This window comes from Trichechus manatus, unplaced genomic scaffold (genome assembly GCF_000243295.1).
Source record: "Trichechus manatus latirostris isolate Lorelei unplaced genomic scaffold, TriManLat1.0 scaffold00075, whole genome shotgun sequence".
Taxonomy (NCBI): Eukaryota; Metazoa; Chordata; class Mammalia; order Sirenia; family Trichechidae; genus Trichechus; species Trichechus manatus.
Genome location: NW_004444011.1, coordinates 2,842,265 through 2,868,363, shown reverse-complemented (window position 1 = coordinate 2,868,363; position 26,099 = coordinate 2,842,265). Strand labels below are relative to the sequence as shown.

Here is a 26,099-nt window from a genome sequence, read left to right as displayed (position 1 = left end):
AAAAAAAAAAAATGCCTAGAAGGGAGAGGGCTGACATGTCGTGGGGTTGTTAACCAATGTCATAAAACAATATGTATGCTGACTGTTCAATGAGAAACTATTTGTTCTGTAAACCTTCACCTAAAGTACAATAAAAAAAAAAAAAAAACAACTTTTTCCCGTTGTTGTTAGGTACCATGGAGTCAGTTCCGACTCATAGCAACTCTATATACAACAGAATGAAAAACTGCCTCGTCCTGTGCCATCCCCACAATTGTTGCTATGCTTGAGCCCATTGGTGTAGCCACTCTGTCAATCCATCTCATTGAGAGTCCTCGTCTTTCCCGCTGACCCTCTACTTTACCAAGGGTCTTAGGCTGGGTTCTCTAGAGAAGCAAAATCAGTGAAGCATATAAATATATAAAGAGATTTATATCAAGGAAATGGCTCACACGGTTGTAGAGGCTGTAAAGTCCCAAGCCAGTGGGTCGGGCTAGAGGCTTCTCCTGACTCATACAGCTGCAGGGGCTGGTGAATCCAAGATTGTCAGGTCAGACAGCAGGCCTGTGGCTCACAGACTGCAGAGGCTGATGAGTCCCAACATTGTCAGGTAAGCTGCTAGCTCAAGTCCAAAGAACTGGAGGTCAAATGAACAGGAGCCAGTTGCAAGATCCAGAGCAAGCAAAACCCAACCAGCTTTGCCAGAAAGTCCACCTACATTGGATGCAGTCCACACTTCCAAAGAAAGTCCCTTTCAACTAATTGGCTGCTCATAACAGATCTCACCATGGAGGTGATTATATTGTATCAGATCTCATTATTGAGATGATTACACCATACATAGTTATCAAACTACACCATAACTGCCAAATGACTGAGAATCATGGCCTAGCCAAGTTCACTCACAATCTTAACCAACACAACCAAGCATGATGTCCTTCCACAGGGATTGGTCCCTCCTGATAACATGTCCAAAGTTGTTGTTGTTGTTATATGATGTTGAGTTGGTTCTGACTCATAGTGACTCCATGTACAACAGAACAAAACACTGCCCGGTCCTGTGTTATCCTCACAATTGTTATTATGCTTGAGCCCATTGTTGAAGCCACTGTGGCAATCCATCTTGTTGAGGAACTTCCTCTTTTTTGTTGACCCTCTACTTTACCAAGCAAGATGTCCCTCTCCAGGGGCTGGTCTCTCCTGATAACATGTTCAAAGTACATGAAATGAAGTCTTGTCATCCTTGTTTCTAAGCAGCATTCTGGCTGTACTTCTTCCAAGACTGATATGTTCATTCTTTTGGCAGTCCATGGTATATTCAATATTCTTTGCCAATACCACAATTCAAAGGCGTCAATTCTTCAGTCTTCCTTATTCATTGTCCAGCTTTCGTATGCATATAAAGTGATTGAAAACATGGTCAAGCGCATCTTAGACCTCAAAGTGACGTCTTTGCTTTTTAACACTTTAAAGAGATCTTTTGCAGCAGATTTGCCCAAAGCAATGCGTCACTTGCTGCTTTCATGGATGTTGATCGTGGATCCAAGAAAAATGAAATCCTTTGACAACTTCAATATTTTCTCCATTTATCACGATGTTGCTTACCGGCTCAATTGTGAGGATTTTTGTTTTCTTTATGTTGAGGTGTAATCCATACTGAAGGCTGTGGTCTTTGATCTTCATCAGTAAGTGCTTCAAGTCCTCTTCACTTTCAGCAAGCAAGGCTGTGTCACCTGCATATTGCAGGTTGTGAATGAGTCTTCCCCCAATCTTGATGCTGCATTCTCCTTCATATAGTCCAGCTTCTCAGATTATTTGTTCAGCATACAGAATGAATAAGTGTGGACACAACCCTGATGCACACCTTTCCTGATTTTAAATCAAATTCTGCTTAATATGAGGCAAAGCAGGTATCACCTGCACACATTTAATAACAATATACTTTTAGTTAAATTACTTGTTAACATTACTATTAAAAATAAAGAATGATAAAACTTACTGGGTGGTAGAGTTTTTTCCTTTGAGTGTTTCTTTAGGAAATCCTTCGGAGAAGGTACTTCAACTTTTGCTGGTCCCATAGTTTTCATTGCAGTTTTAGTTTTTTCAATGTCTTCTCTCACAGTTGTCTTAAAAATTGATGTGTACCTAAAATTAAAAAAAAAAAAAAAGGTGTAGCAATAACTTCTAGCACAAATTATTTGAGTTTAACAAAGTATATAATTACCTGAGTCCTGTCCATCAGCTCAGGCAAGCTAGATGGAAGCTCTGCCCTGAGAAAGAGTTACCAGGGTAAAAATGGTATTTTCTTATTATTCTTTGAAATTTTGTAGGATCAGTAGTGATGTCACCTTTCTCATTATTGATATTGGTAATTTGCGTCCTCTCTTTTTTTGCTGATCAGTCTGGCTAGGAGTTTATTAATTGTATTGATCTTCTTAAAGAACCACATTTTCATTGTTTTTCTCTGTATGTTTTTCATTTCATTGATTTCTGCTCTGATGTTTACTATTTCTTCTCCTAACTTTGGGTTTAATTTGCTTTTCTTTTTTGTTTCTTAAGGTGCAAGCTTAGGTATTTGATTTTAAACTTTTATACTTTTCTGATATACGTGTTTAAAGCTAAAAAATTCTCTCTAAGCACTGCTTTAGCTGTTTCTCACAAATTTTGATATGCCATGCTTTTAATTCAGCTCAAAATACCTTTTTAATTCCCTTATATCTTCCTTGGCTTAGAAGTGTGTTTAGACACATATTGTTTTGTTTCCAAATACTTGAGGATTCCAGATTATCTTTGTAATTGATTTCTAATTTATTTCCATAGTGGTTAGAGAATAGACTTTGTATGATTTCAATCCTCTTAAATTTTGTTGCTTGTTGTTTGGCACAAAGCTTAGTCTATCTTGGTAAATGTTCTGTATACACTTGAAAAGAAAATGTATTCTGTATTGTTGGCTGGAGTGTTCTATAAATGACAGGTCCAATTTGTTGATAGTGTTTTTCAAGTGTTCTATGTCTTTACTGATTTTCTGTCTACTTGTTCCATTAATTATTGAAAGAGAGACATTGAAATTTGACTATAATTGTGGACTTGATTATTTCTTCTTTTAGTTCTATTGGTTTCCGCTTCAGACATTTTGAAGTTCTGTTTGTAGGTGAATACAATTTAGGATTCTTACGTCTTGAAAAACTGACCCCTTCATCATTATACAATAACACTGTTAACACTTTTAATATTCTGTACTCTAAAATCTACTCTGACATTAATATAGTCACTTCAGCATTCCTTTACATGGTTCCACAGTATATATTTTTCCAAACTTAGACTTTTTGCTTATCTGTGTATTTATTTTAAAAGGGTTATCTTATAGACAGTATAAAATGTTTAACCAATCTAACAATCTCAATCTCTTTTATTTGGTGTGTTTAGACTGTTTGCATTTAACTTGACTTTTTTTACTCTTGTGTTTAAATTTGCCCTTTTGCCATTGTTTTCTACTTATTCCATTGTTCATCTTTCCTCTTTTTGTCTTGCCTTGCCTTTCTTGTGTTGTTTTGTTTTTATGGAAGCTCTAGGGTTTACAGTACATGTTTAATTTATCAAAGTGTACCTTCAAGTAATATTATACCCCTTCACATATGGTAGGAGCCCTGGTGGCACAGTGCTTAAGAGCTTGACTGTTAACCAAGAGGTTGGCAGTTTGAATCCACCAGCTGCTCCTTGGAAACCCTATGGGGCAGTTCTACTCTGTCCTATAGCATTGCTATGAGTTGGAATCGACTCAACAGCAACAGGTTTGGTTTGGTTTTCACATATGGTATAAGAAACTTACAAAATACTCCCATCTACCTCCCTACACCTTTGTCCTAGCGTTGCAATGTTTTACTTATACATGTGTTATAAAACCCGTAATTCATTGTTTTTAATTTCCCTTTAAATAGTCAATTATATTTTAAAGAGATTTGAAAAGAAAAAATTATTTAATATTTACCCATATATTTACCATTTCCAATGCTCTTCAATGTGTTGTATAAATCCAAATTTCCCACTGGTACTATTTTTCTTCTGCATAAAGGACTCTCTTTAACTTTTGCTTTGCATTGTTTCTGAATACAAATTTAATGTTCTTCTTTCTTCCTCTGTTTGTAATGTTTCCTTTTTCTCTGGCTGATTTTAAGAATTTTTTCTTTATTATTGGTTTTAAGAAATTTCATTACAATGTCCCTTTGTATGGTTTTAATATTGTTTTTCTGCTTTGGGTTCATTGTATTCCTGGATTTAGAGATTTCATCAAATTTGACACATTTTTGGTTGTTATTTCTGTTTCCTCTTCTCTCTCCTCTCCTTCTGGGATTCTAATTACACTTTTGTTAGGCTGTTTGATATTGTCTCACAGCTAACTAATTCTCCGTTTTCCTTTTCAGTCTTTTTCCTCTATGTGTTTTGTTCTATTGCTGTCTTTAAATTCACCTATATTTTCTTCTTCAGTGTCTTAGCTTCTGTTAATCCCACCCAGTATACTTTTTTTCATTTTAGACAAGCTATTTTTTATGTCTAGAAGTTAGATTTGGGTATATTTTTTTCTCTTCCACTTTTCTCTGTATCTTACTGCTCATGTTTCCTTTGCCTTTTTGAACACATAGAAAATATTTAAAACAGCTGTTTTTAATATTCTTGTCTAGTAATTCTCCCACTGATATTATTTCTGAGTTTGTTTGTATTGACTGGATTTTCTCTTGGTTATGTATTGTATTTTCTTGCTTCTTTGAATACCTGGTAATTTTTTATTGGATTTCAAACATTGTGAATTTTGCATTGTTGGTTGCTGAATTTTCTTCTGTTTTCTATTTTTTCCCCTTTAAATATTTCTTTAGCTTTATTCTGGAATGCAGTTGTGATAGTTGGAAACAGTATAATCATTTCAAGGCTTGCTTTTTAAGTTTTAGGGCATGTCGAGAACAGTCTAGTTCTAATTTGGGCCCACTAGTGAAGCAATATGTTTCTGAGCGCGCTACTCGATGTCTTGTATGTTAGGAGACATTTCCACATTGGCTGGTGGGAACAAAAACTATACCTGACTCTGCTGCTTTCTGGCAATTATCTCCCTGGCCTTGGTAGTTTCCTCACACAGATCAGCTGATCATTACTCAACCAAAGACTTGAGGGGAATTCTGAAGATCTCCAGAGTTCTGTATCTATGCAGTTCTCTCTTCTCCTGTACTCTGCACCGTGGAGTGGCTTTGGCCTCCCCAAACTCTGAACTCTATCTCCTTAACCCAGGGAGACTGCTGGGTTTTGTTTGGATTCTCCTTCTCTTGGCCTTGGCATGGAAATTCTCTTCAGGGCGTATACTTGGGCAGTTGTAGGGCTCACATCATTTACCTTTCCTTAGGATGACTGCCCTTTGCTGCCTATTGTCCAGTGTTTGAAAACCATTGTTTCATTTTTTTGTCCTGGTGTTTTAGTTGCTTGAGGAGAGAGAGTAACCGTCATTGGTTGGAAGAAGTTCAGCTATACTATTTTTAACAACTTGTATTCTCTTCTTTCTTAGGTGGATAAATTTGTTTGAAGAAACGTTGTTTTTTGCTTTTAGTGCCCTTTCCTCAATCTTGGAACTCAATGGGAATCAATTATTGTTCAAACTGAATGAGCTCATTAAATATCTTTAGGAAGTAACATTCAAGCCAAACTTGTGCATTAAAATTCCCAAGGAAGTTTGGGTTGGTAGCTATAGTCTCTTGATTAATAATTTCCATTGCGGTTAAACACGGGTATGTATAGTCCCACCTCTTTTTTAATTTGCAATCTTATGATTCAATACATCTTTTTTTTTTTTTTTTTGGTGAGCTGAATGTTTACCCATATGTTATAGAAAACAGGAAGATAAACATTCTATTCTATATAAATGATAATTCTTTATTTTTCCAAATTAGTTACAAAAATAAATTAATAAAAATCTTGGTTCCCTCCATCTCCTCAATCAACTTTCCAGAATAAATTTTGCTTTATATGCCTCTATTTATCTATGAATTGGAACTTAATTTTTAAAACTTAATATAATGTGACATCTTCCTTTGTTAGCACATGTAAAGTTTACTCTCTTTTCAATAACTGCACTTTATTTTCTGAATAGTGTGGTTTTATTATAAAGATCCAGAAGATGATATTATTAGACAACTCACCCTACTTTCTACTTACTATTAGGTGTAGGATAGAGATCAATAGTTTTAAAAGTATAATTGTCATCTTCAATAAGCATACTGTAAATTTTACTTAATTTTCAATAACCACCATATATAAGTTACATTACTAAGTTCCTAGATATACATTTTCAAAACAGTATCTTAAAGGGTATGCAAAGCAATGACACTGGGCCAGTTTATGAATGCTTGATTGAATTTTTTTTTTTTTTTTACCCTTAGTGGGTGAGATGGGCATCTGGTTAACAACTTTTTTGTTTGCTTGTTTCAGGCCAAAATTATGTAGCGTTTCTTTAGTGCATGGAATTTTGAGGCCAGGACTGTGTCAGAAAGACACCAAATTACTGTTTGAGGAGAATCTTGACATGCACACAGATACCCCTTTAAGCCCACCTACAAGCAGAGAAGTGAGAATCTTCAGTTCAATCTCATGACTACGTCACATAATCAATGATTAAAAATGGATGCCAATTTTACTCCTAGCTTAGGTGGTTGTTAAAGCCATATTCTGCACTTAACTGACAACACAAGTATGTGTTATTGAGTATAATTTCAATCTTAACGCTGCTCAGTACCTATTCACGAGCTGTTGAGAGAAATAATAAATACAATGGATTGTCAAAAGGGTATGTGTATTCATCTAAATCTATGCTGTGCAATACAGTAGCTACCAGCCACATGTGGATATTGAGTAATTGAAATGTGGCTAGTACCATATGCTGAAGTTATAATATTTGGGATATGCTGGTTAAATAAAATATATTACTAAAATTAATTTTACCTGTTTTATTTCTACGTTTTCTAAGTTACTGCTAGAAAAGTTTTAAATTACGTATGTGGCTGCATTATATTTCTACTGGAAAGTGCTGGTCTAGATATTGGAAAAATTTATCCTTGAATTAAAGTAAACAATCAGCTGTATACCCAGAGCCTCCAAAACTGCATTCATTGTTATGTTTTGATGCCTCCAAAACTGCATTTACTAAGTTATGTTTTGGCATTAGGCCATTGGTCTATAATGCAATATCTATGAATCTTGGTGTATTTATTGTAAGAGTGCTGCTAAAAATCTTTATTCATTACATTACACACATTGTCTCCACTTTCCATGAGCCATGGAGGAAATGATTTTCTGGTTCCATACCAAGAATACTTGTGCTTCTCCTTGACTACTGCTTTGCTCTTATGTTATGGACAATGTGACTTTGAGTGTGAGTGATCTTTAAAGGATCATGTGAAGAATCTTTCTTCCTTTGTGGTTTGGCTACTTTACAGTTAGCTCTGAGTCAAATCTGTATCAGACATATAGCAAACATAGGAATTTAAACATACATTTCGTGTATAACCTCATTTGTGGCATCACCTTATTTTTCTATGATTATTTTCAATTTGTTTTGGTATCTTAATTAAACATCTTATTGAATTATAAAAAGATAGTGTAAAAACAAATACTAGTAATATCTGATCCATGATAAATAATCTGATGACTAAAAAATTATACATTGAAGCAAAAAGTGCTCATTAGGTTTGTTTTGCATTATTTACTCAGGCTAAAAGGCAGTGTACTAACTAGTTAAAAGTTATTTCCCTGCCTAGCTGCCTCAACTTTCTGGGCCTGAGTTTCATCTGTAAAACTGGGATAAGACTACCCCCTTCATAGGGTCATTGTGAGAATGAAATAAAATAAAAATTGTAAAAAAACAGAAAAGTACCTGGTACACTGTAAACACTAATACACTGAACATATTAGTAGTAATCTTTGTCGTCGTTGTAGTAGCATTCTTGTATTATTATTGGATATCCATTGTGATTAAATTTAAAAACTGTTTAGCCCTTTACTTTACTTGATTTTACCTGTGTCCTAGCAGACACAGTCTTATCGTCTAAAAATCTGAGTCATGGTATGTAAACGATTATTATGAGACAGACACGGGATGACATACTTCATGACCTGTAAAAAACAGATTTTTATAATACAATATATTGTACACTATGTTTAGGATATTGAACCTTGTTCTGTAGTTGAATAAGCTTCCAAAAAAGTCTAACATTCACAAAAGTTCGCACCTTTCCACAAATTTCCCTGGCAACTAATTTTATGGAATATTGCTGGTACATTTTCTTCTCTTAACACTTTTAGGAATATATGAAATGACAGAGGGGTTTGCTAATACTTTTTAACACAATGTTATAGAAATCTACATGAGAGGCAATAACACATAATGAACAAATATTAAACAAGTAAATGCACATGGAAGCTGAAATTTTCCCTGCTTACAAAAGTCTTGTTTGTGGATGTCCTTCCCCTCTTGTCCACATGTCTGAAGGGGAAAAGTGCCTTCTTCAATTTTCCCTTCCATGACCCAGTTTCCCAGGCCTTCAATTCATTTACATTTTTCATGTGATTTTATTACAGGACATCTGTTGTTGCTTGCTTTTCTTGGTGATTTTCAAATCGTCCATATGAACAGTGAGGTCTCTGAGGTCTAGGTCAAAATTCGTATGTATATATACATAAAAATCAAGAAGATATAAGCAAGAGAAGATCACTTAGGCAAAAATGACATGAGAGTTGAAGATAAGTGTTATAACTGTGGAAGGCTGCACAGATTGCCTAGCCAGATGAAAAATATGAATAACAGTTTCTAACACTAATTCTAAAACTCTCTGAGATCATATATTGCAACAATTGAAATTTTAGCATAAAATTTCATTATGCAAAAAACAAACACTTTGGAATATTCTTGACTTTCTTTAAATATAAGTTAATTTAAAAAGGCTACTACTTTCCCCAGTTGAAATCTTGGCTGTAACTGTTCAGCAAAGTAGATGAGACAAGAACCTCAGGAGAAAGTGATCATGTCATCTTAAGCGTTCATAATAGCCAAGGAAGGGATTGCTTAGCTAAATCAGATACACAATCAGACTTTAAACAGGAGATGTTACAAAGATTTCAGAAAATACAGGTATAACAGTATGGAAATTGAATAAATGGGAGGTAGTCCAAGAAGAACGGGAAGTTCCAAAAATGAAATTATATTAATCCAAATGAAAAACGGAAAGGGTGCTTAGGGCATTAAATATTTCCATTTGCAAAAAGTATTCTTTCTGAAATTCTACACTGGTGAGCCTGATGCTCTTTCCTGAAAGAGTTATAGAGAGAATTTCAGTAGGTTCATAGAGAAGCAATGTAGAGAAGCAATGTTTGCATTAACCCATTTGGAGTTTCACGTCATGGCAATGAACATCATTTTTTAAAAATAAGATTATTAGACTCATAGATCAGGGAAATATATTAATATAATAATATGCATATTGATGGTAGCAAAGCCTGAAAAGATAGAGAAATATGAACTGGATGATGGTACGAATGATGGATCCATTTGGGTGGTTGACTGAACACTCACAAAACAATTGATGTCTATAGAGAAGTATTCTAGTAGCCTACTGAAGTACAAAGTGTTCGCCCTGTTCAATGACAGATGGAGATATAAAAGGCATACTTATCAGATTTGTAAATGACACAAAGCAGGTTAACAGAATGTGTGAAATATTCATAATTCAAAACTATCTCCATAGATTAATGACGAACTCAGATTGAAAAGAATCAGCTACAAAATTATAGGATGGATGAGCCAAATTTAGTCATAATTTATGTGGGAATGTCAATGTGAGCCAACAGTGGGACATGACTGTCAAAATGCTAATGGGAATGTAGGCTGCATAAATAAAAGTATCGTGTATCAAGGAAAGACGTAATGGTTCCATGGACTGTTCAAACCATACTGGAATATTGCCTTAATCAAATGGGAAAGAGAATAATTGGTGATATTAAGTAATTGGAGCCATCCATAGAAGGGTGATGAATTTGGTGAAGATATTGGAAACCACGTAATGCATCATGAGTAACTCAAATTGTGAATATTGAATCATGATTTCCCATAGACTTTAACCCTTTCAGATCTTAAGTCCCAGCTCATAAATTAACTGTTAGAAAGTGCCAGTCCCTTCACTTCAGTCACATATACCATCAGTCACATATACCATACATTCAATCACATATACCATCTTCTAGGTTCTCTTAGCATCTAGTGCCTGCATCTCTCATTAGGGTTTTCAACAACATATTGCTTTGTTGTTAATCGACATTTTAATGTTTATATTTTCAATTCCCCAAGTAGACTACATAACCTCTGAAGTGTGAGATCACAGTGGAATCAGTTGTTGATTTCCCCCAAGGAATCCACCTCTTTGTGGAAGCTGGAAAATCATCCTGCCAGTACTGCAAAAGAAAGCTGCTGTGAGATTTCCTGGAGCTGGGTTTATAATTCAGTAATGAAAATAGGCTTCTTTGCAGCTTAATACATTTATTTTTTGTTATGTTTAATTCTTATTATTAGTAAGGAGATTGGGTCAGGATGAGTTCATGTTGGTGTGTTGAGAAAGAATTGGTTAAATGTTTTATAAATTAATGATTTGCACGTATCCCATATTGTCAAATTAAAAGCTTTTAGTGGTTGTTGATGACATTGTGGGTTGACTTCACTCTAACAAAAAGGGTTCTTTTGGCACCACATTGGGATGTCTTCTACCTCTTTGACTGCAAGTCCTTTTCCCTTCACAGTAAAACCAAGGAGTTTGTGCTGCCCAACAATCCCTAAGAACTGATATACTAGGGAAATGTTATACACACAATAGGAGCTCAGGTAATGCTTGTCAAATGAATAAAGATTGTTCCTGTTATATTTTTTGAAAAAAAAATCACCTAGATGCAGTAAAGCTTTGTAATTCACCAATGAACAGAATAACTAATAAAATATCTGAATATTCATATGCTATACTCTATAGAAAATACAATTTACCAGATGATCACAGAGAGGAGTATTCGGTTAATCTGAATATTCATAAACCCTCCAACTGTATCAGAGCTTACCGTACTTCCTCTCTCCAATCTCTATTAGAAATTGTGAAGCTAATAGAAATACAGTATAGGTACTGCACTGCTTAGAATCAGATATTCACTTAGGCTTAAAATTGAAGGAGTTGCCTACTTGTTGAAGGTGTTATTATGTACCCTAAGTAACCATTAGTAAAAATAATTGACTATTAGATCTGAAAGAAACCGTAGAAATTAACTAGTGCATTTAGCTTGATTTATAGATCAGAAGACTGAGGCTCAGAAACAAATGAAAATTTGTTCAAGACATCAAAACCAATTAGTTGTAGAACCTGTTTATTATTATTTTAGCACAGTGCTTTTCCAATGTGTTTTGACTTGTATAAGGAAAGGAGAAACATAAAAGGCAGCAAACATTTCAAGTCCTAGGAGGAACAAGATTTTCTCCATTACTTAGCTTCTTTTATCCCCACAGATACGAAAAGGTTCTAAGAAGCCTCTACACAGGAGAGTAACTGGAGTGCTTACTTTGTGCTTATCTTTTTTGAGATTTGCAGAATTTATGAGCCCGAATCATACCTGTTGAAGCAACAGGTAGCAACTATGTAAAAGGAGTCCTGGTGGCACAATGGTTAATTGCTAGCCTGTTAACCAAAAGGTCGGTGGTTTGAACCCACCAGCAGCTCTGTAGGAGAAAAGACCTGGCGATCTGCTCCTGTAAAGATTACAGCTTGGGAAACCCTATGCGGTTCTACTTTGACATATAGGGTTGCTAGGAGTCAGAATTGACTTGCTGTGGCACAAAATAACAACAGCACCTGCACAAAAAAGTCTCTGGGTGGCACAAATGGTTAAGCACTCAGCCACTAACCGAAAGGTTGGAGGTTCAAGTTCATCCAGAGGCATCGCAGTACAAAGCCCTGGTGATCTACTTCTGAAAAATCAGCTATTGAAAACCCTGTAGAGCACAGTTCTACTCTGACACACACGGGATCATCATGAGTCACAATCAACTCCACTGCAACTGGTTTGAGTTTGGTTACCACTTAGGTAAACCTTTTAACTCAATTACACATATTTGTGTTTCTATCAATCCATTTACTCTTCCTTCCATCCAACTATTAAATCTGAAAGAGACCTTAACCATTATCTAGTCCACCTACTTTGTGTTACCAATCAAATGATTAAAGCTCAGAAACAAATGGGAATTTACATTTGAAAATAATCTTAGGAAAAAAAAAATAAGTACTATCCCCTTAGAGTTGGAGTAGTAAGTGCAGTTAGAAATACAACACTGAACTCCTAAAACTAAATATCCAGTATCCAACAGAGGGTGATAAAATTGTGATTTTCTCTTTTCAACACCAACATGAAATTTCCAATATGTTATATGCCACATCCTGCACGAACACTTAAATCACAAAACAATTATATATCGTATTAACAGGAGGCTAAGTTTTACGTAATAAAACGGTCATCTCTTAGAGCCCAACCGCCCTGTTAATTGTCAAATGCTCAATACATTAGATTTTGCTATTGCTTCTCTAAGAAGTTGTCACCCTAAGCAAACGTAAAGACAACCGTGTATTTTATTTCTTTTTAAAAGCCATATGACATCTATGCTTACTTAATCCTGAAATCGAATAATTATTCCTATTTATTGTTTCAAGCCATAATCTTTGCTTACCCACATACCTAGGAGGCTGGAGAGGCTCCTTTGCGCCGCTGGGTATGAGGTTATAAATGCTCTCAGAAGAGCACGTTGGATCCATGGCCACCAAATGATCCCTTAAAAACTAGCAACTTTTTTTTTTTCACTATACTAGTATCTCCGTCCCTTCCTTCACTCCTTCCCTTTCATTTACTACTCCCTCGCCTTCTTAAGAAACCAGGGCTTCTCTCTTTCACACAATTCCCCTTTGGCCCCCTCTTAACTGTCCTCTCTTGTGAAGAAAATACCCTTTCTATTCCCCTTGGAGTTTCTTAGCGTTGTTGACAATGCGGTTGCCGTGGAAACCGTTACTAGGCGCCGGGGAAGTGAAAGGCTAGGTTTCCTTTCTTCCCTCTTTCTGAAGCGCCTTTTTCTACCCGAGAAGTTCAACACGGAAACTACTGTTCATATGTGCCTTTGGGGGTAGCAGGGTGGAGAATGGCGTCCACTTAGTAATTTTACTCTTTTCTGTCTCTATATTTGGAAAGAAAAAAATTTTTTACTGGAGAGAGTCGGAAAGCGCAGCCAGGGCGCAGGCGTAGCATAATAAAGGCTCTTGTGCGCAGACCCGAAAACCGGCGGGGGCGGGAGCGAGCGCTGAACCCACGGAAATGCACCGCCAACTTCGACAGCAGGAGAGACAGGAAGAACCAGACGCGCTTGGCGTGTTGGGGTGGGTGGAGAGCGGATGGAGCGCGAGAGGAAAGTGACGTGCGAGGCTGCTGGGGTGTGTGGGTGTGGCGCGCGGACGCCGAAGCCGGCACTGGCGCAGGCGCAGAGTCGGCTGCGAGGGGGCGGGGAGGGCCTAGCGAGGCGCGGCGTGCGGCAGAAGCTGTGGTCTAGCCGGGGCGATCACCAGAGTCGGGGGTCTCCGTCTCCTCAGGCGGATTTTGCGGGTCCTGGACCCTCATTCCCATTTCCTTTCTTTTCCCCCGTCTTCTCAGTGTGATTTTCTTGGTGAGTCATTTGAGGAGAAAAAAAGGACAGCTGTAGAAACCAGCCTGTACCCATCGCATGCCTTTCCCCCTTCGTTTCTTCCCCTTACCGCTTCTCAGTGTAATCTCGATTCTATGTCTGCGCTCATTTTTCCTGCTGCTTCTGTCCCAGGCACCTCCGAAATCCTCCAGGCCAGACCTGCCCCGCCACCTGTGTGAGTGCGCGCCCACGTCCCGCCGTTCTTTTCATCCACCTGTCGCGCCCTCGTGTCCCCCTGCTGCTGGCTCTGGCGCCTGGTCCGCCCCTTAGCCGCCCCGCTTTTTCCCGCGCTCACCAGAACCTGCTTTTCGCCCCGTTTCCCTTTTGGTCTCCAAAGACTTGTGGATTTTACGTTTTTTAATGAGCAGCCTAAATTAGAGCAGGGAGCCTTTTTAAATATGGGCCTTGAACTTGTGTCCAATTTTTCGTGTCCCTTTTTGAAAATTGTCTTTCTGAGTAGCAGTTCTATTCCGTTTTGAGCATTTGATTCCCCATGAATCTGTTTACGCGAATGCGACTGCTGACAGAAACTGAGACCCTAAAAGACATTTTGGTAATAATGATTTGAGAGGGAGGATTGATGGTGCTGAACCAAGCTTCCAGAGGCCACTCTGCCCAAAGGGAGTGAAGCTACGAAAAGAGGAGAGGAAACACCCATCTTGTTCTCTCTACTTCGTGGAGGGATTAAAGCATTATGATGGCTTGGTGAACTTTGGTCCTGTTTAAAAGGCTTTGCTGAATGTCTAAGTCTTTATCATGGTCGCTGGTGTTTTGGTTAGGTAAAAATAGGAGTCCTGGTGGCACAGTGGTTAAGAGCTTGGTTAGCAGTTTGTATCCATCAGCCACTCCTTAGAAACCCTATAAGGCAGTTCTACTCTGTCCTAGAGGATCACAATGAGTCAGAATCGACTCCGTGGCAACAGGTTTAGTTTTTCTTTTCTTCTTTTTTAGGTAAAAATAAATTTGATTTTTTTCTTATCCAGCTGATCAAATTTTTATTTTTATTCGGGCATTCAACAGACTATTTTTTATATTTTTTTATTATTATACTTTAGATGAAGGTTTACAGAGCTAACTGGTTTCTCATTAAACAGTACACATATTGTTTTGTGACATTTGTTGCCAACTCCACGATGTGTCAGCACTCTCCCCTTCTCGACTTTGAGTTCCCCCTTACCAGCTTTCGTGTCCCCTCCTGCCTTCTCGTCCTTGCCACTGGGGTGTTGTGCCCATTTAGTTTCGTTTTGTTTTGTGGGCCTGTTTAATCTTTGACTAAAGGGTGAAGCTCAGGAGTGTCTTCAAAACTGAGTCAAAAGGATGTTGGGGGGCCATACTCTCAGGGTTTCTCCAGTCTCTGTCAGACCAATAAGTCTGGTCTTTTTTTTATGAGTTAGAAATTTTGTTCTCCATTTTTCTCTAGCTCTGCCTGGGACCTTCTGTTGTGCTCTGTGTCAGAGCAGTCAATGGTGGTAGCCGGGCACCATCTAGTTGTGCTGGACTTAGTCTGGTGGAGGCTGTGGTAGTTGTGGTCCATTAGTCCTTTGAACTAATCTTTCCCTTGTGTCTTTGGTTTTCTTCATTCTCCCTTGCTCTAGACGGGGTGGGACCAGTGGAGTATCTTAGATGGCCGCTTACAAGCTCCTAAGACCTGAGACACTACTCACCAAAGTAGAATGTAGAACATTTTCTTTATGAACTATGTTATGCCAATCGAGCTAGATATTGCCTGAGATCATGGTACCCAGAGCCCTCAGCCCAGTAATTTGGTCCCTCAGGGAGTTAGGATGTGTCTATGGAGCTTCCATGACCTTGTTTTGGACAAGTTGTGCTGGCTTCCCCAGTATTTTAACAAACATTTTAGATGAATGACCTATTGATGAGGTTCCTGTTTTCTTCACATCAAATTGAGTATCTTCCAAAACATTTTATAAATATATACCACTTTGCCCCTTTTCATTTCCCCATTGAGTGTTTTATGTTTTTTGCTTAGCATGTATAGAGAAAAGTTCTTTGGGGAACTGTTCATACATGCTGAGATTGGAAGTAAAGACTCATAAGGTAACACCGTTAGTCAAGTGGATAGTCATTGGCCAAAGCTTATACATTTTTTAATTAAAAGGAACACTTTGGGAATATTTATGTTTAATGAGTTCTGAAAGTGCTCTGGAAGGGAAGGCATGATTTCTTCGGTTCCGAAGCACCACTGGCCTTAGCTAATTTTGACTTTCTGACATTACTGAAATACAGTAATTTCACTGATGTCAGTATGTTTACTGTGCTTTTAAAATACTAAAAAGAATGTACTTAGTATCTCACTTTTTAGTATGTTTAGTTTACATAGTCATGATGACATTGTTAAATCATTTGTAAAGGAACTTCTTTTCCTTAGATAAAAAAGTTGCCATGGATTTTTACTCATGGTGACCCCATGTGTTACAGAGTAGAACTGTTCCATAGGGTTTTCTTGGCTGTGCCCAACGTCATGTGCACAAGTAATTAGTATTGGTATCTAATCAAGGATCAACAAACTCTGTAAAGGGCTAGATAATATTTTAGGCTTTGCCGGCCAGAGGGTCTCTGTTGCTATTTAACTCAGCCATTGTAGTGCAAAAGCAGCCATAGATGATACATAAATGAATGAACAAACAAATGAGTGCATTGTTGTGTTTCGAGGAAAGCTTATTTACAAAAAAGGGTGGTGGACTGGATTTGGCCCTTGGGCTGTAGTTTGCACAGACCCCTGGTATAAATGGTACTCTTGTGTTGTACATAGGCAGTTTAGGTTTTTTTGTTAAAATTATTTTAATTATGCAAATAAAATGGATATAGATAGGAGTATAAATAATACAGTTGAATGGAAAATAAATTCTTGCTAAAGATGGTTTCTTTACAAGATTTTGTCAAAGTTAGAGAATTGGGATTGGTACTCAAAATGTTACTTGAATTAAATCCTCGAGACCATGAGAGAGTATCTAATAACATAAGACCAACAACAGAAAAGGATTAGTTAGCTTTGATACTAAGATAAAGGCAAAGATAAGTGGTGAACTTGTAAAATTATGCTTTTGGTTGTAAGATCCCTGTGATTACCGCGTGGCACTCCCACTAGAGTGTATGGTCCTTCCACCTTTTCCATATCTATATTTCCTGGGAAGTAGGAGCAAACTGAAGGGCTGGTTGAGAGGATGTTAGGTCAGTAGTCAGAAGCAGCAGAACTTCACCTCCCCTTGATTAGTTTGTCTGTTATACTTACATTTTTTCTTATTACTTATTGGAAAAAGATTTGTTACTGTAAAAAATGCAGCAATTAAAAAAAAAGTCTCAGAATATCTTTCTTCATAAGATAACAGCCTAGATTTAGTCAGTCACTCTTCTGAGACATTTAAAGAGATTGTATTAATATAGGATGACAAGCATAATCATGGCATAGGTTTTTTAATAAGTTCATTGAGCCATAGCCAGTGCTCGTAATGAAATAATATTTGAAGTGCTATGTGTTTTATTTTGAAAGAGTATACTGACACAGATATTTTAAATTGGTGTCAAATGCTAAATAATTTTGGCTAAATAGGGTTTTCAGGATTCCCCAGAAGATTTGAAAACTAATTTTATAATGGAATTGAAAAATTCTTTTGGACAGTTTTGAAGTAAAAATGGACGTTAGGTAGAGTATGATTTCAGTTGATTTCCATCCAGTGGTAAACTTAGGAAAACATCATCACTGTAAATAAGTTGCTGAAATTTAGAAGGTATAACTAAAAATTTTTGTGTAGAACTTTCTCTACAACATAATTTGAGAACACTAATAACATAGTGTAACGTGAGTACTTTTATGGCCAAGGGATTTGTTCTTTAAGTACTGCTTTTGTTTTCTGACTCTTATGTGACTTCCATTTCATTTCAAGTATTTTTGTCCTTTAAAGAAAAATTACCCACTTATGACCACTATACTGACAAACTTATTGAAACATTAATAAATGAAAAAATCTAATACAATGGCTTTGAATTAAATAAAAACTATGTATTTTAAGTAAAAACTCAAATTACTGATAAAAGCTATATGCTCTGGGTATTATTCTATCTTTCCTTGTCTTTCGGTTTGCTTAGAACTGATGTTAAGGCCTTAAAATTAGTTTATGGCTAAACTTTACAAAATGAAATTTAATATGTAGCTAAAAATAGAATTCATCTTTATTTTTCTTTAAAAATTACAATATTTGTTATGTTTTGACACTTAGAAATTGCCTTCTGCTAGTTTTAGAAGAGTTTTGTGGATAAATCAATACCGAGACAGAATAAATTGAATCGTCATCATTTTCTACTTTTAAGTCATGTATATTTTGCTTACTCCAAAGTTTTTTGTAAAAGGCAAATAAGATAAAATTTAAAAATGAAAGGGCATAGAGAAATAAAGACAAAGGAGAAGTAAGATTTGATAAGGTGAAGTTAACACATAATATTTGCCTTGTAGTCTTCTATTTTTAATGGAGTTGATGTTAAGCATTTTAGCAACCAACAGTAAGTGGAAGACAAGGTCATTTAAAAGATTTAGTGTCCATAAAAACAAACCAGTTACTCAGGAAATGTACAATTATTACTGATACAGAAATCTGAAAGAAATTTATGCATTGGGAACTCAAAAAGTAAATACTCTTTAATGTTATAAGCAAAAGTCTCCTGAACAGAAGTTTGATCAGGCTGTTTTATGCAGTTGCCTCAAAGCAGCTAGTGCTAAAGTGCAGTACCAGAATACAGTTCAGTAAAAGAAATTAGTGATATGGTTCAGTTGTGCAATTCTCTCTGGTCCTTGGTTTACTCCAGGGAAAGGATTCAACTATGTATAGCTAAATGGTTCTTGATTCAGGGGTGAAAACCGCTCTTTTCTCTGAAAGTTTATAAGCAAACCAAACTATACCAGAATATGCCTAGCCTCATGCCTAGATATTCTGTTTCAATTATGTATTTTCGTACTCCATTGTCATTGAGTGACAGTGATTAATGTTAACGTGTATTAATATTTTTATGTGTGCAGCTACTGTGATAAGTACTTTGAATGACTTATTTAAATATCTCAGAGGTACCTTTGTGTGGCAGATGCTTCATTTGGACTTTTTATAATAGATATTATCACATACGAATCATATAGTGATTCAGATAGATGAGACAACCTAAATGAATAATTCAGATACTCATTTCATAGTCTTACTATACTGCTTTATTTCCTCTGATTATTAAACATACAGTTAAAATATTATAATTTCAGGTGCCATTGTGAAAGAATTTATATTTGTTATTATTAGGTTATATTGTCTTTCATACTGCTTGACGACAGAAATTCTTTCAGTACTATTTAGTAAAATTCTGTAAGACTAATGTTGTTGATAGGTACTGTCGTGTCAGTTCCGACTCATAGGGACTGTATGTACAACAGAACGAAATACTGCTCGGTCCTGAGCCAGCCTCACAATGGTTGTTATGCTTGATCCCATTTTTGCAACAACTGTGTCAGTCCATCTCCTTGAGGGTCTTTCTTTTTTGCGCTGACCCTCTACTTTACCAGGCATGATGTCCTTCTCCAAGGACTAGTCCGTCCTGATAATATTGTCCAAAGTATGTGAGACAGAGTCTTGCCATTCTCATTTCTAAGGAGCATTCCGGTTGTACTTCTCTGGAGACAGATTTGTTTGTTCTTCTGGCAGTCCATGGTATATTCAGTATTCTTTGTCAGCACCACAATTCAAAGGCATCAATTCTTCTTTAGTCTTCCTTATTCATTGTCCAGCTTTCACATGCATATCAGGCAATTGAAAACACCATGGCTTGGGTCAGGCTCACCTTAATCCTTAAAGTGACATCTTTGCTTTCTAAGACTTTAAAGAGATTTTTTGCAGCACATTTGCCCAATACAATGCGTCGTTTGATTTCTTGACTGCTGCTTCCACGCGTGTTGATTGTGGATTCAAGTAAAATGAAATCCTTGACAACTTCAGTCTTTTCTCCTTTTATCATGATGTTGCTTATTGGTCCAGTTGTAAGGATTTTTGTTTTCTTATGTTGAGGTGTAATCCACACGGAAGGCTGTAGTCTTTGATCTTCATCAATAAGTGCTTCAAGTCCTCTTCACTTTCACCAAGCAAGGTTGTGTCATCTGCATATTGCAGGTTGTTAATAAGTCTTCTTCTAATCCTAATGCTCGTTTCATGTAGTCCAGTTTCTCGGATTATTTGCCCAGCATTCAGATTGGTTAAGTATGGTGAAAGAATGCAGCCCTGACACATACCTTTCCTAACTTTAAACCACACAGTATCCCCTTGTTCTTCTGTTCGAATGACTGCCTCTTGGTTGAAGTACAGTTTATTCATGAGCGCAATTAAGTGTTCTGGAATTCCCCAGTAAAACACAGGTAAACATCTTTCTGGTATTCTCTGCTTTAATATGTATAAAACTTATACATGTTTTAAAAAAAACAGTCTTGGTCTTTTAACAGTAGATTCAAGGAAACATGAAAAGGGTCGATTCATTATTTTTCTGTTCTCTTAAAATTTCAGGTGGATTTTTGAATAACTGACTAGTCTGTGTGAAGTTTTATGATACTCTGCAGTTATGACTCATAGCAATGCATACAGGGACACTATGAGTCTTCATCGACTCGATGGCAATGGTTTTTTTTTTTTTTTTTTAATGCAGTTATGATTAACTTTAAGTTTTTTCCATTACAGACTCCCCTTTTTACCAAGATCAGCTGCCTCAGAATCAACAAACTACCAACTCTTCATCCAAGATTGGTTCCTGTGTGTCATATGTTTACAAGTCAGTGGGATTAAGCACAGCACATACACCCCGAAAAGCCAAATAAGGAAATGAATACCTTCTCTTGACAGTTCTAATTTTACTTGTAAATTAAATTCAGTTAGATTAAAATGGTTTAAATACAGACCAGCAGAATAATTATAGTAGAAAATGACTGAAAGTTTTCAGAACATATTAAATATACTATCTGACATCTACTATAGCTTGGTTGCATACTGGTTCTACCATAGGACATTTGACAAGCCCTACAACATGTCTCTAAAGCTACTTCTGTCAGTTAAAATGAACATTGCAGCTCTTACTAATTTGCACTTACATATAGCTAAAATTTTGGCTTGTCTGGCATATGTTTTTGTTTTGGTGGTGTATATTTCCAAAGACAGGTACATGAACAGTACAGGGAATTATAGAGCTTCCTTGGATGCCAGAGTAAATTTTTCCTCTCATCATTGGAAACATTCCTGAGTTTTTTGGCTAGCGCTCTGCAGTCTGTCTGGAGTTAAGTCCCTTCATTTGTGATGTTTAGAAGATCAGAAACAAAAGCAATAGTCCCGTGCAGATGAGGTTAATGATATGTAGCCATTGACCTTATTGCTGATTTATCAGTTTTTCTTAACTGTTTGGTATAATTTTATACCTTTTACTTTGGCTCTTTTTAAGGCCTTCCATATGAAAAATATGTAAGAATGACTCTTAACAGCATGTGTATAAAAGATATAGAAAGAAAATGTCATATCTTTGCCCCATTGCTTGAAAAATCATTTAAACATAAGTAAATATGTTATTTTACTTTAGTTTCCTATTGTGAATTCTATAACTAAGAAATTTATGAGTAACATGAGTCTTTCACATGTTCAAAATAAATATAAAAAATATTGTTCAGCTTTTATAGATTATAAGTAAATAGTACTACAACTCCAAATAATCCTTATTTTTATGTGTTATAAACCAATTTTCATTACAATATTTCATAAAAGGAAAAGAAATACTAATTTGATTTAGTATATTTTTTAAAAAGCAGCAGTGATACAGCATTTTATGAAAAATTTCTATTTATAGTTATCAGTTTCTAAGGTTTGATGTTTTCAATGAATGTCCTGAGATTTGAAAAGATATTAAAGGGATAGTATGCAATATATGGGAATTTGGGTTGGAATACCTTTTTTTAAATGTCCTACAAATTTGGAAGATTTTAAAACAGTTTATGTACTGTGGGCATGGTTATATTCAATCCTGTCAGGATTTTAATAGTCTATTGAAATTAGTAACCAAATGTCTTTTTTGTTTTTATGTTTTGTAAAGGACTAAAGCCAGGTGGGCTTGGGCAGAAAAGTGAAAAGACAATGCTCTACTTCAACCGATGTCAGCATCTGAAACAAATAACACAGAGATGTTTTTCTAGTATCCATGTTAAAACGAATAAATATGTACAGCTCATTCTTTCAAGAACATTTGCACTTGCAGAATTAAGGAAATCATGGCACTCAACCCACACTCTTGTTGGAGACAAAAATATTGTCCTGATGGGACCTCCTGGTGCTGGGAAAACAACAATAGGCCGAATAATAGGTCAGAAGCTAGGTTGTTGTGTCATAGATGTGGATAATGATATCCTTGAAAAAACCTGGAATATGAGTGTGTCTGAAAAATTACAGGAAGTTGGTAATGAGCAATTTTTAGAAGAGGAAGGAAAAGCTGTGTTAAACTTCTCTGCATCTGGAAGTGTGATTTCCCTTACTGGGTCCAATCCAATGCATGATGCCAGCATGTGGCATCTGAAGAAAAACGGAATAATTGTATACTTGGATGTACCTCTGATTGATATAATTAATCGTCTGAAATCAATGAAGATAAATAGAATTGTAGGTCAGAATTTTGGAACACCTATGAAAGACTTACTTGCATTTAGAAGACAGTATTATAAAAAGTGGTATGATGCTCGTGTGTTTTGTGAAAGTGGAGCTTCTCCAGAGGAGGTAGCTGACAAAGTGCTTAATGCAGTAAAAAGATACCAAAATGTGGATTCAGAAACATTCATTTCAACAAGACACATTTGGCCTAAAAACTGTAAACAGAAGAATTCAACAAAATTCTTTAGTGAAGCTGTGATTGAAGGGTTGGCTTCTGACGGTGGACTCTTTGTTCCTGAGAAGGAGTTCCCAAAATTAAGCTCTGGGGAGTGGAAAGGCCTAGTAGGAGCAACCTACATAGAAAGAGCACAAATACTGTTGGAAAAGTGTATACATCCTGCTGACATACCCGCTGCCAGATTAGGAGAAATGATTGAAACTGCTTATGGGAAAAACTTTGCCTGTTCCAGAATTGCCCCTGTCAGGCACCTTTCAGGCAACCAGTTCATCCTGGAGTTGTTTCATGGACCAACAGGATCGTTTAAAGATTTATCTTTACAGCTTATGCCTCATCTCTTTGCACACTGTATTCTACCAAATTGCAATTATATGATACTTGTAGCTACTTCAGGAGACACAGGGAGTGCAGTCTTAAATGGTTTTAGTCATCTTAATAGCAATGACAAGAAAAGAATAGCTGTGGTCACATTTTTTCCTGAGAATGGAGTAAGTGATTTTCAAAAGGCACAAATAATTGGCAGTCAGAAAGAAAATGGATGGGCAGTGGGTGTCAAGTCAGATTTTGATTTTTGTCAGACAGCCGTAAAAAGAATTTTTAATGATTCTGATTTTACTGGCTTTCTCACTGTTGAATATGGAACAGTCTTAAGTTCAGCTAATTCTATTAACTGGGGCCGACTACTTCCCCAGGTAATTTATCATGCTTCCGCATATCTTGATCTTGTTAGCCAAGGATTTATTTCTTTTGGAAGTCCAGTAGATGTCTGTATTCCCACAGGAAACTTTGGTAACATATTAGCAGCAGTGTATGCCAAACTGATGGGAATCCCTATTCGAAAATTTATTTGTGCTTCTAATCAGAACCATGTTTTGACTGATTTTATAAAAACAGGACATTATGATCTAAGGGAAAGAAAATTAGTGCAGACCTTTTCACCGGCGATAGATATTCTCAAATCTTCAAACCTGGAACGACATTTACACTTGATGGCTAATAAAGATGGACAGTTAATGACAAAGTTATTTAATCAATTAGAAGATCAGTGTCACTTCCAGATAGAAAAGATTCTAGTTGAGAAACTTCAGCAGGATTTTGTAGCCGACTGGTGCTCTGAGGAAGACTGCCTAGCAGCTATTAACTCCACCTATAATGCTTCAGGATATATCTTGGACCCACACACTGCCGTTGCAAAAGTGGTTGCAGATAGAATGCAAGATAAAACTTGCCCAGTGATTGTCTCATCTACAGCTCATTATTCAAAGTTTTCACCTGCTATCATGCAGGCTTTAAAGATTAAAGAAATCAACCAAACTTCATCAAGCCAACTTTATTTACTGAGTTCATATAATGCATTACCTCCACCACATGGGGCTTTATTAGAGAGAACAAAACAGCAAGAGAAGATGGAGTGTCAGGTCTGTTCAGCTGATGTGAATGTCCTGAAGAGTCATGTGGAACGACTAATACAAAAGCAGTTCATGTGAAAGTTTTCTGACTTTTTTTTTCTGATGATAAGCATGTATTATAAACCTCAAAAGTTGGAGTACAATAACATTTTGTTAAGTAAATATATATGTCATTTTATATATATATCTTTTATCAATTTGAATTTCAGTAGCCTAATCTCTAGGACTGAACATGTACCTGCACATGCTGCTTGGAATCTTAATCTAGAAGTGACAAGATGTAGCGTAGTGCATGGGCCCTTGTGCTGTTGTGCTTTGCTTTGCCATTATGAGGGATATATCAGTTTCCTCTCCCTCACCCTTGCCTTTAGGTAGACCAAATGTCTAGTATCTGTTAATGATTTGGAAAATAAAATATTTAAGCACAGTTGTTAAGTACTGTACCTGTAACTATATATTAGTTCTCTGTTGACTAGAAAGTTAATTTACCACTCAGAATGGCTAACTTGTATGGAGGAAGGTCATCTATTTAAGATTAGAGCTAGTGTTTATAACCCTCCTCAAGCTCCATTTTGGACTTCAGTTAACTATGTGTATCCTACGGTCCAAATTAGACCAATGCTCTATCCTTAACTCCTCTTTGGGTATTTATAATTAGAGTGAAGAGGTCTGAAAACCAAGACATAATTTAAATCCAGGATGTAATAATCAATAGGAGCCCTGGTGACACAGTGATTAAGTGATCGGCTGCTAACCGAAAGGTCAGTGATTCGAACCCATCAGCTGCTCTACAGGACAAAGTTATGGCAGTCTGCTTCCGTATATATTTCTGCCTTGGAAACCCTGGGGAGCAGTTCTGCTCCATCCTATAGGATTGCTATACCCTATAGGGTTGTATTTATAAAATGAAAAATTGTTACCAGTTTTCAAGCTGGTTATAATTTCTAGCTTTCACTTTCTTTGAAATTGTTTGGAATTGACTCGATGGCAACGGGTTTTTAATAATCAATAGAACTATTTCGTATTGGATACAAAATATTCCAAGAGGAAGATTTTCCAAAATTAAAAGTATTTGAATAGTCTTAATAGAAGTATATTTGTAGTTACAGACAACAGTTTTCTTATATTATTTGGAGTCCATTCCCATATAAGTTGTCTCTTGTCTGTCTTATCAATGAACATTGTCTTTTTGACAGCTAAAGTCACACACAACAACAGATGTATATATTTCATTTTTACTCCTTTGTAGTAGTCATACACTTTAATCATGATTTACCTGTGAGAATTTACTGAATGTTTTATTTCTGAATTAAAGATTGTCATTGAAAGGAACTATAAATGTAATGGGCTACTCTCAACCACAAGATGGCATTCCTAACATAGTTTGTCTTTGCTGCTAACATTCTGCTTCATTTTCTGGGAGAACTGCCTACTTCAAGAAATATATTAAAAATTGTAATCAGTGGTGTCACTGGGGTTGGTGTCACCTAGTGTGGTCAGTCATGGTGTCACAACTCCCCCTCCACATGGACCTTCTCCCATAACAGACTATACAGGATCTTTAGTAATGTTTTTTGTACTAATGTTACTCATAAATCGTAATTCCCGTGTATCACTCCTTCTTTTCCCTTAATCATTACTTCATTGTCAAAAAAGTTATTGATACAGGTTCACAAATACCAATTACCACAGTATTGTAGCTAAAATACCGGAAAATTTGACAGAGCCAGTGACTATAAAAACATCGGCAGCAACAAAAACAACAGCACGTGCTTGTAGCTGGTGTAGACAAAACCACGTGATTTGAAACGTTGTTGTAATTGGTTAATAATGACAGCTCTGACCAGAGCACATTAAACCCATTGCTGTTGAGTCAATTCCGACGCAGAGCGACCCTGTAGGACAGAGTAGAACTGCCCCGTGGGGTTTCCAAGAAGCGGCTGGTAGATTCCAACTGCTGCTATTTTGGTTAGCAGCTGAGCTCTTAATTACTGGACCACTAGGACTCCAGAGCGCATTAGAATGTTCAAAAA

General features: G+C 36.5%; 2 protein-coding genes across 6 annotated transcripts in view; one reads left to right on the top strand and one right to left on the bottom strand.

The window, feature by feature from the left end:
* The window catches only part of ENKUR (enkurin, TRPC channel interacting protein), a 40,138-nt gene extending 26,722 nt beyond the window's left edge, over window positions 1-13,416 (bottom strand). The window contains exons 1-2 of the mRNA XM_004380529.2: window positions 12,769-13,416; window positions 1,979-2,124 (exon numbers count right to left, since the gene is read on the bottom strand). Coding sequence (XP_004380586.1) covers window positions 1,979-2,124; window positions 12,769-12,845 — 223 coding nt within the window. The 5' untranslated portion in view covers window positions 12,846-13,416. The remainder of the gene's footprint in view (window positions 1-1,978; window positions 2,125-12,768) is intronic.
* A 217-nt stretch (window positions 13,417-13,633) lies between these two features.
* On the top strand, window positions 13,634-25,895 carry THNSL1 (threonine synthase like 1). 5 transcript variants are annotated; one of them, XM_023735024.1, is made up of 3 exons: window positions 13,634-13,741; window positions 20,479-20,550; window positions 21,872-25,895. In XM_023735024.1, exon 3 carries the CDS (start codon window positions 21,913-21,915, stop codon window positions 24,142-24,144), a length of 2,232 nt encoding a protein of 743 aa, XP_023590792.1. In that variant the 5' UTR covers window positions 13,634-13,741; window positions 20,479-20,550; window positions 21,872-21,912; the 3' UTR covers window positions 24,145-25,895. The 5 variants fall into 5 exon arrangements, with proteins under 5 accessions (XP_023590792.1, XP_023590789.1, XP_023590790.1 ...); XM_023735022.1 differs by having other exon boundaries at window positions 13,640-13,741; window positions 20,479-20,569; XM_023735023.1 differs by lacking the exon at window positions 13,634-13,741 and adding an exon at window positions 20,124-20,162 and having other exon boundaries at window positions 20,479-20,569.
* Window positions 25,896-26,099: the final 204 nt, after the last annotated feature.

Bases quoted from the DNA above. Each gene is read 5' to 3' on its own strand.
- THNSL1 (XM_004380528.3), top strand. From the start codon at position 20,449: ATGATTAACTTTAAGTTTTTTCCATTACAGACTCCCCTTTTTACCAAG. The intron at 20,570-21,871 runs GTCAGTGGGATT...TGTTTTGTAAAG, and splicing joins TGTGTGTCATATGTTTACAA to GACTAAAGCCAGGTGGGCTT.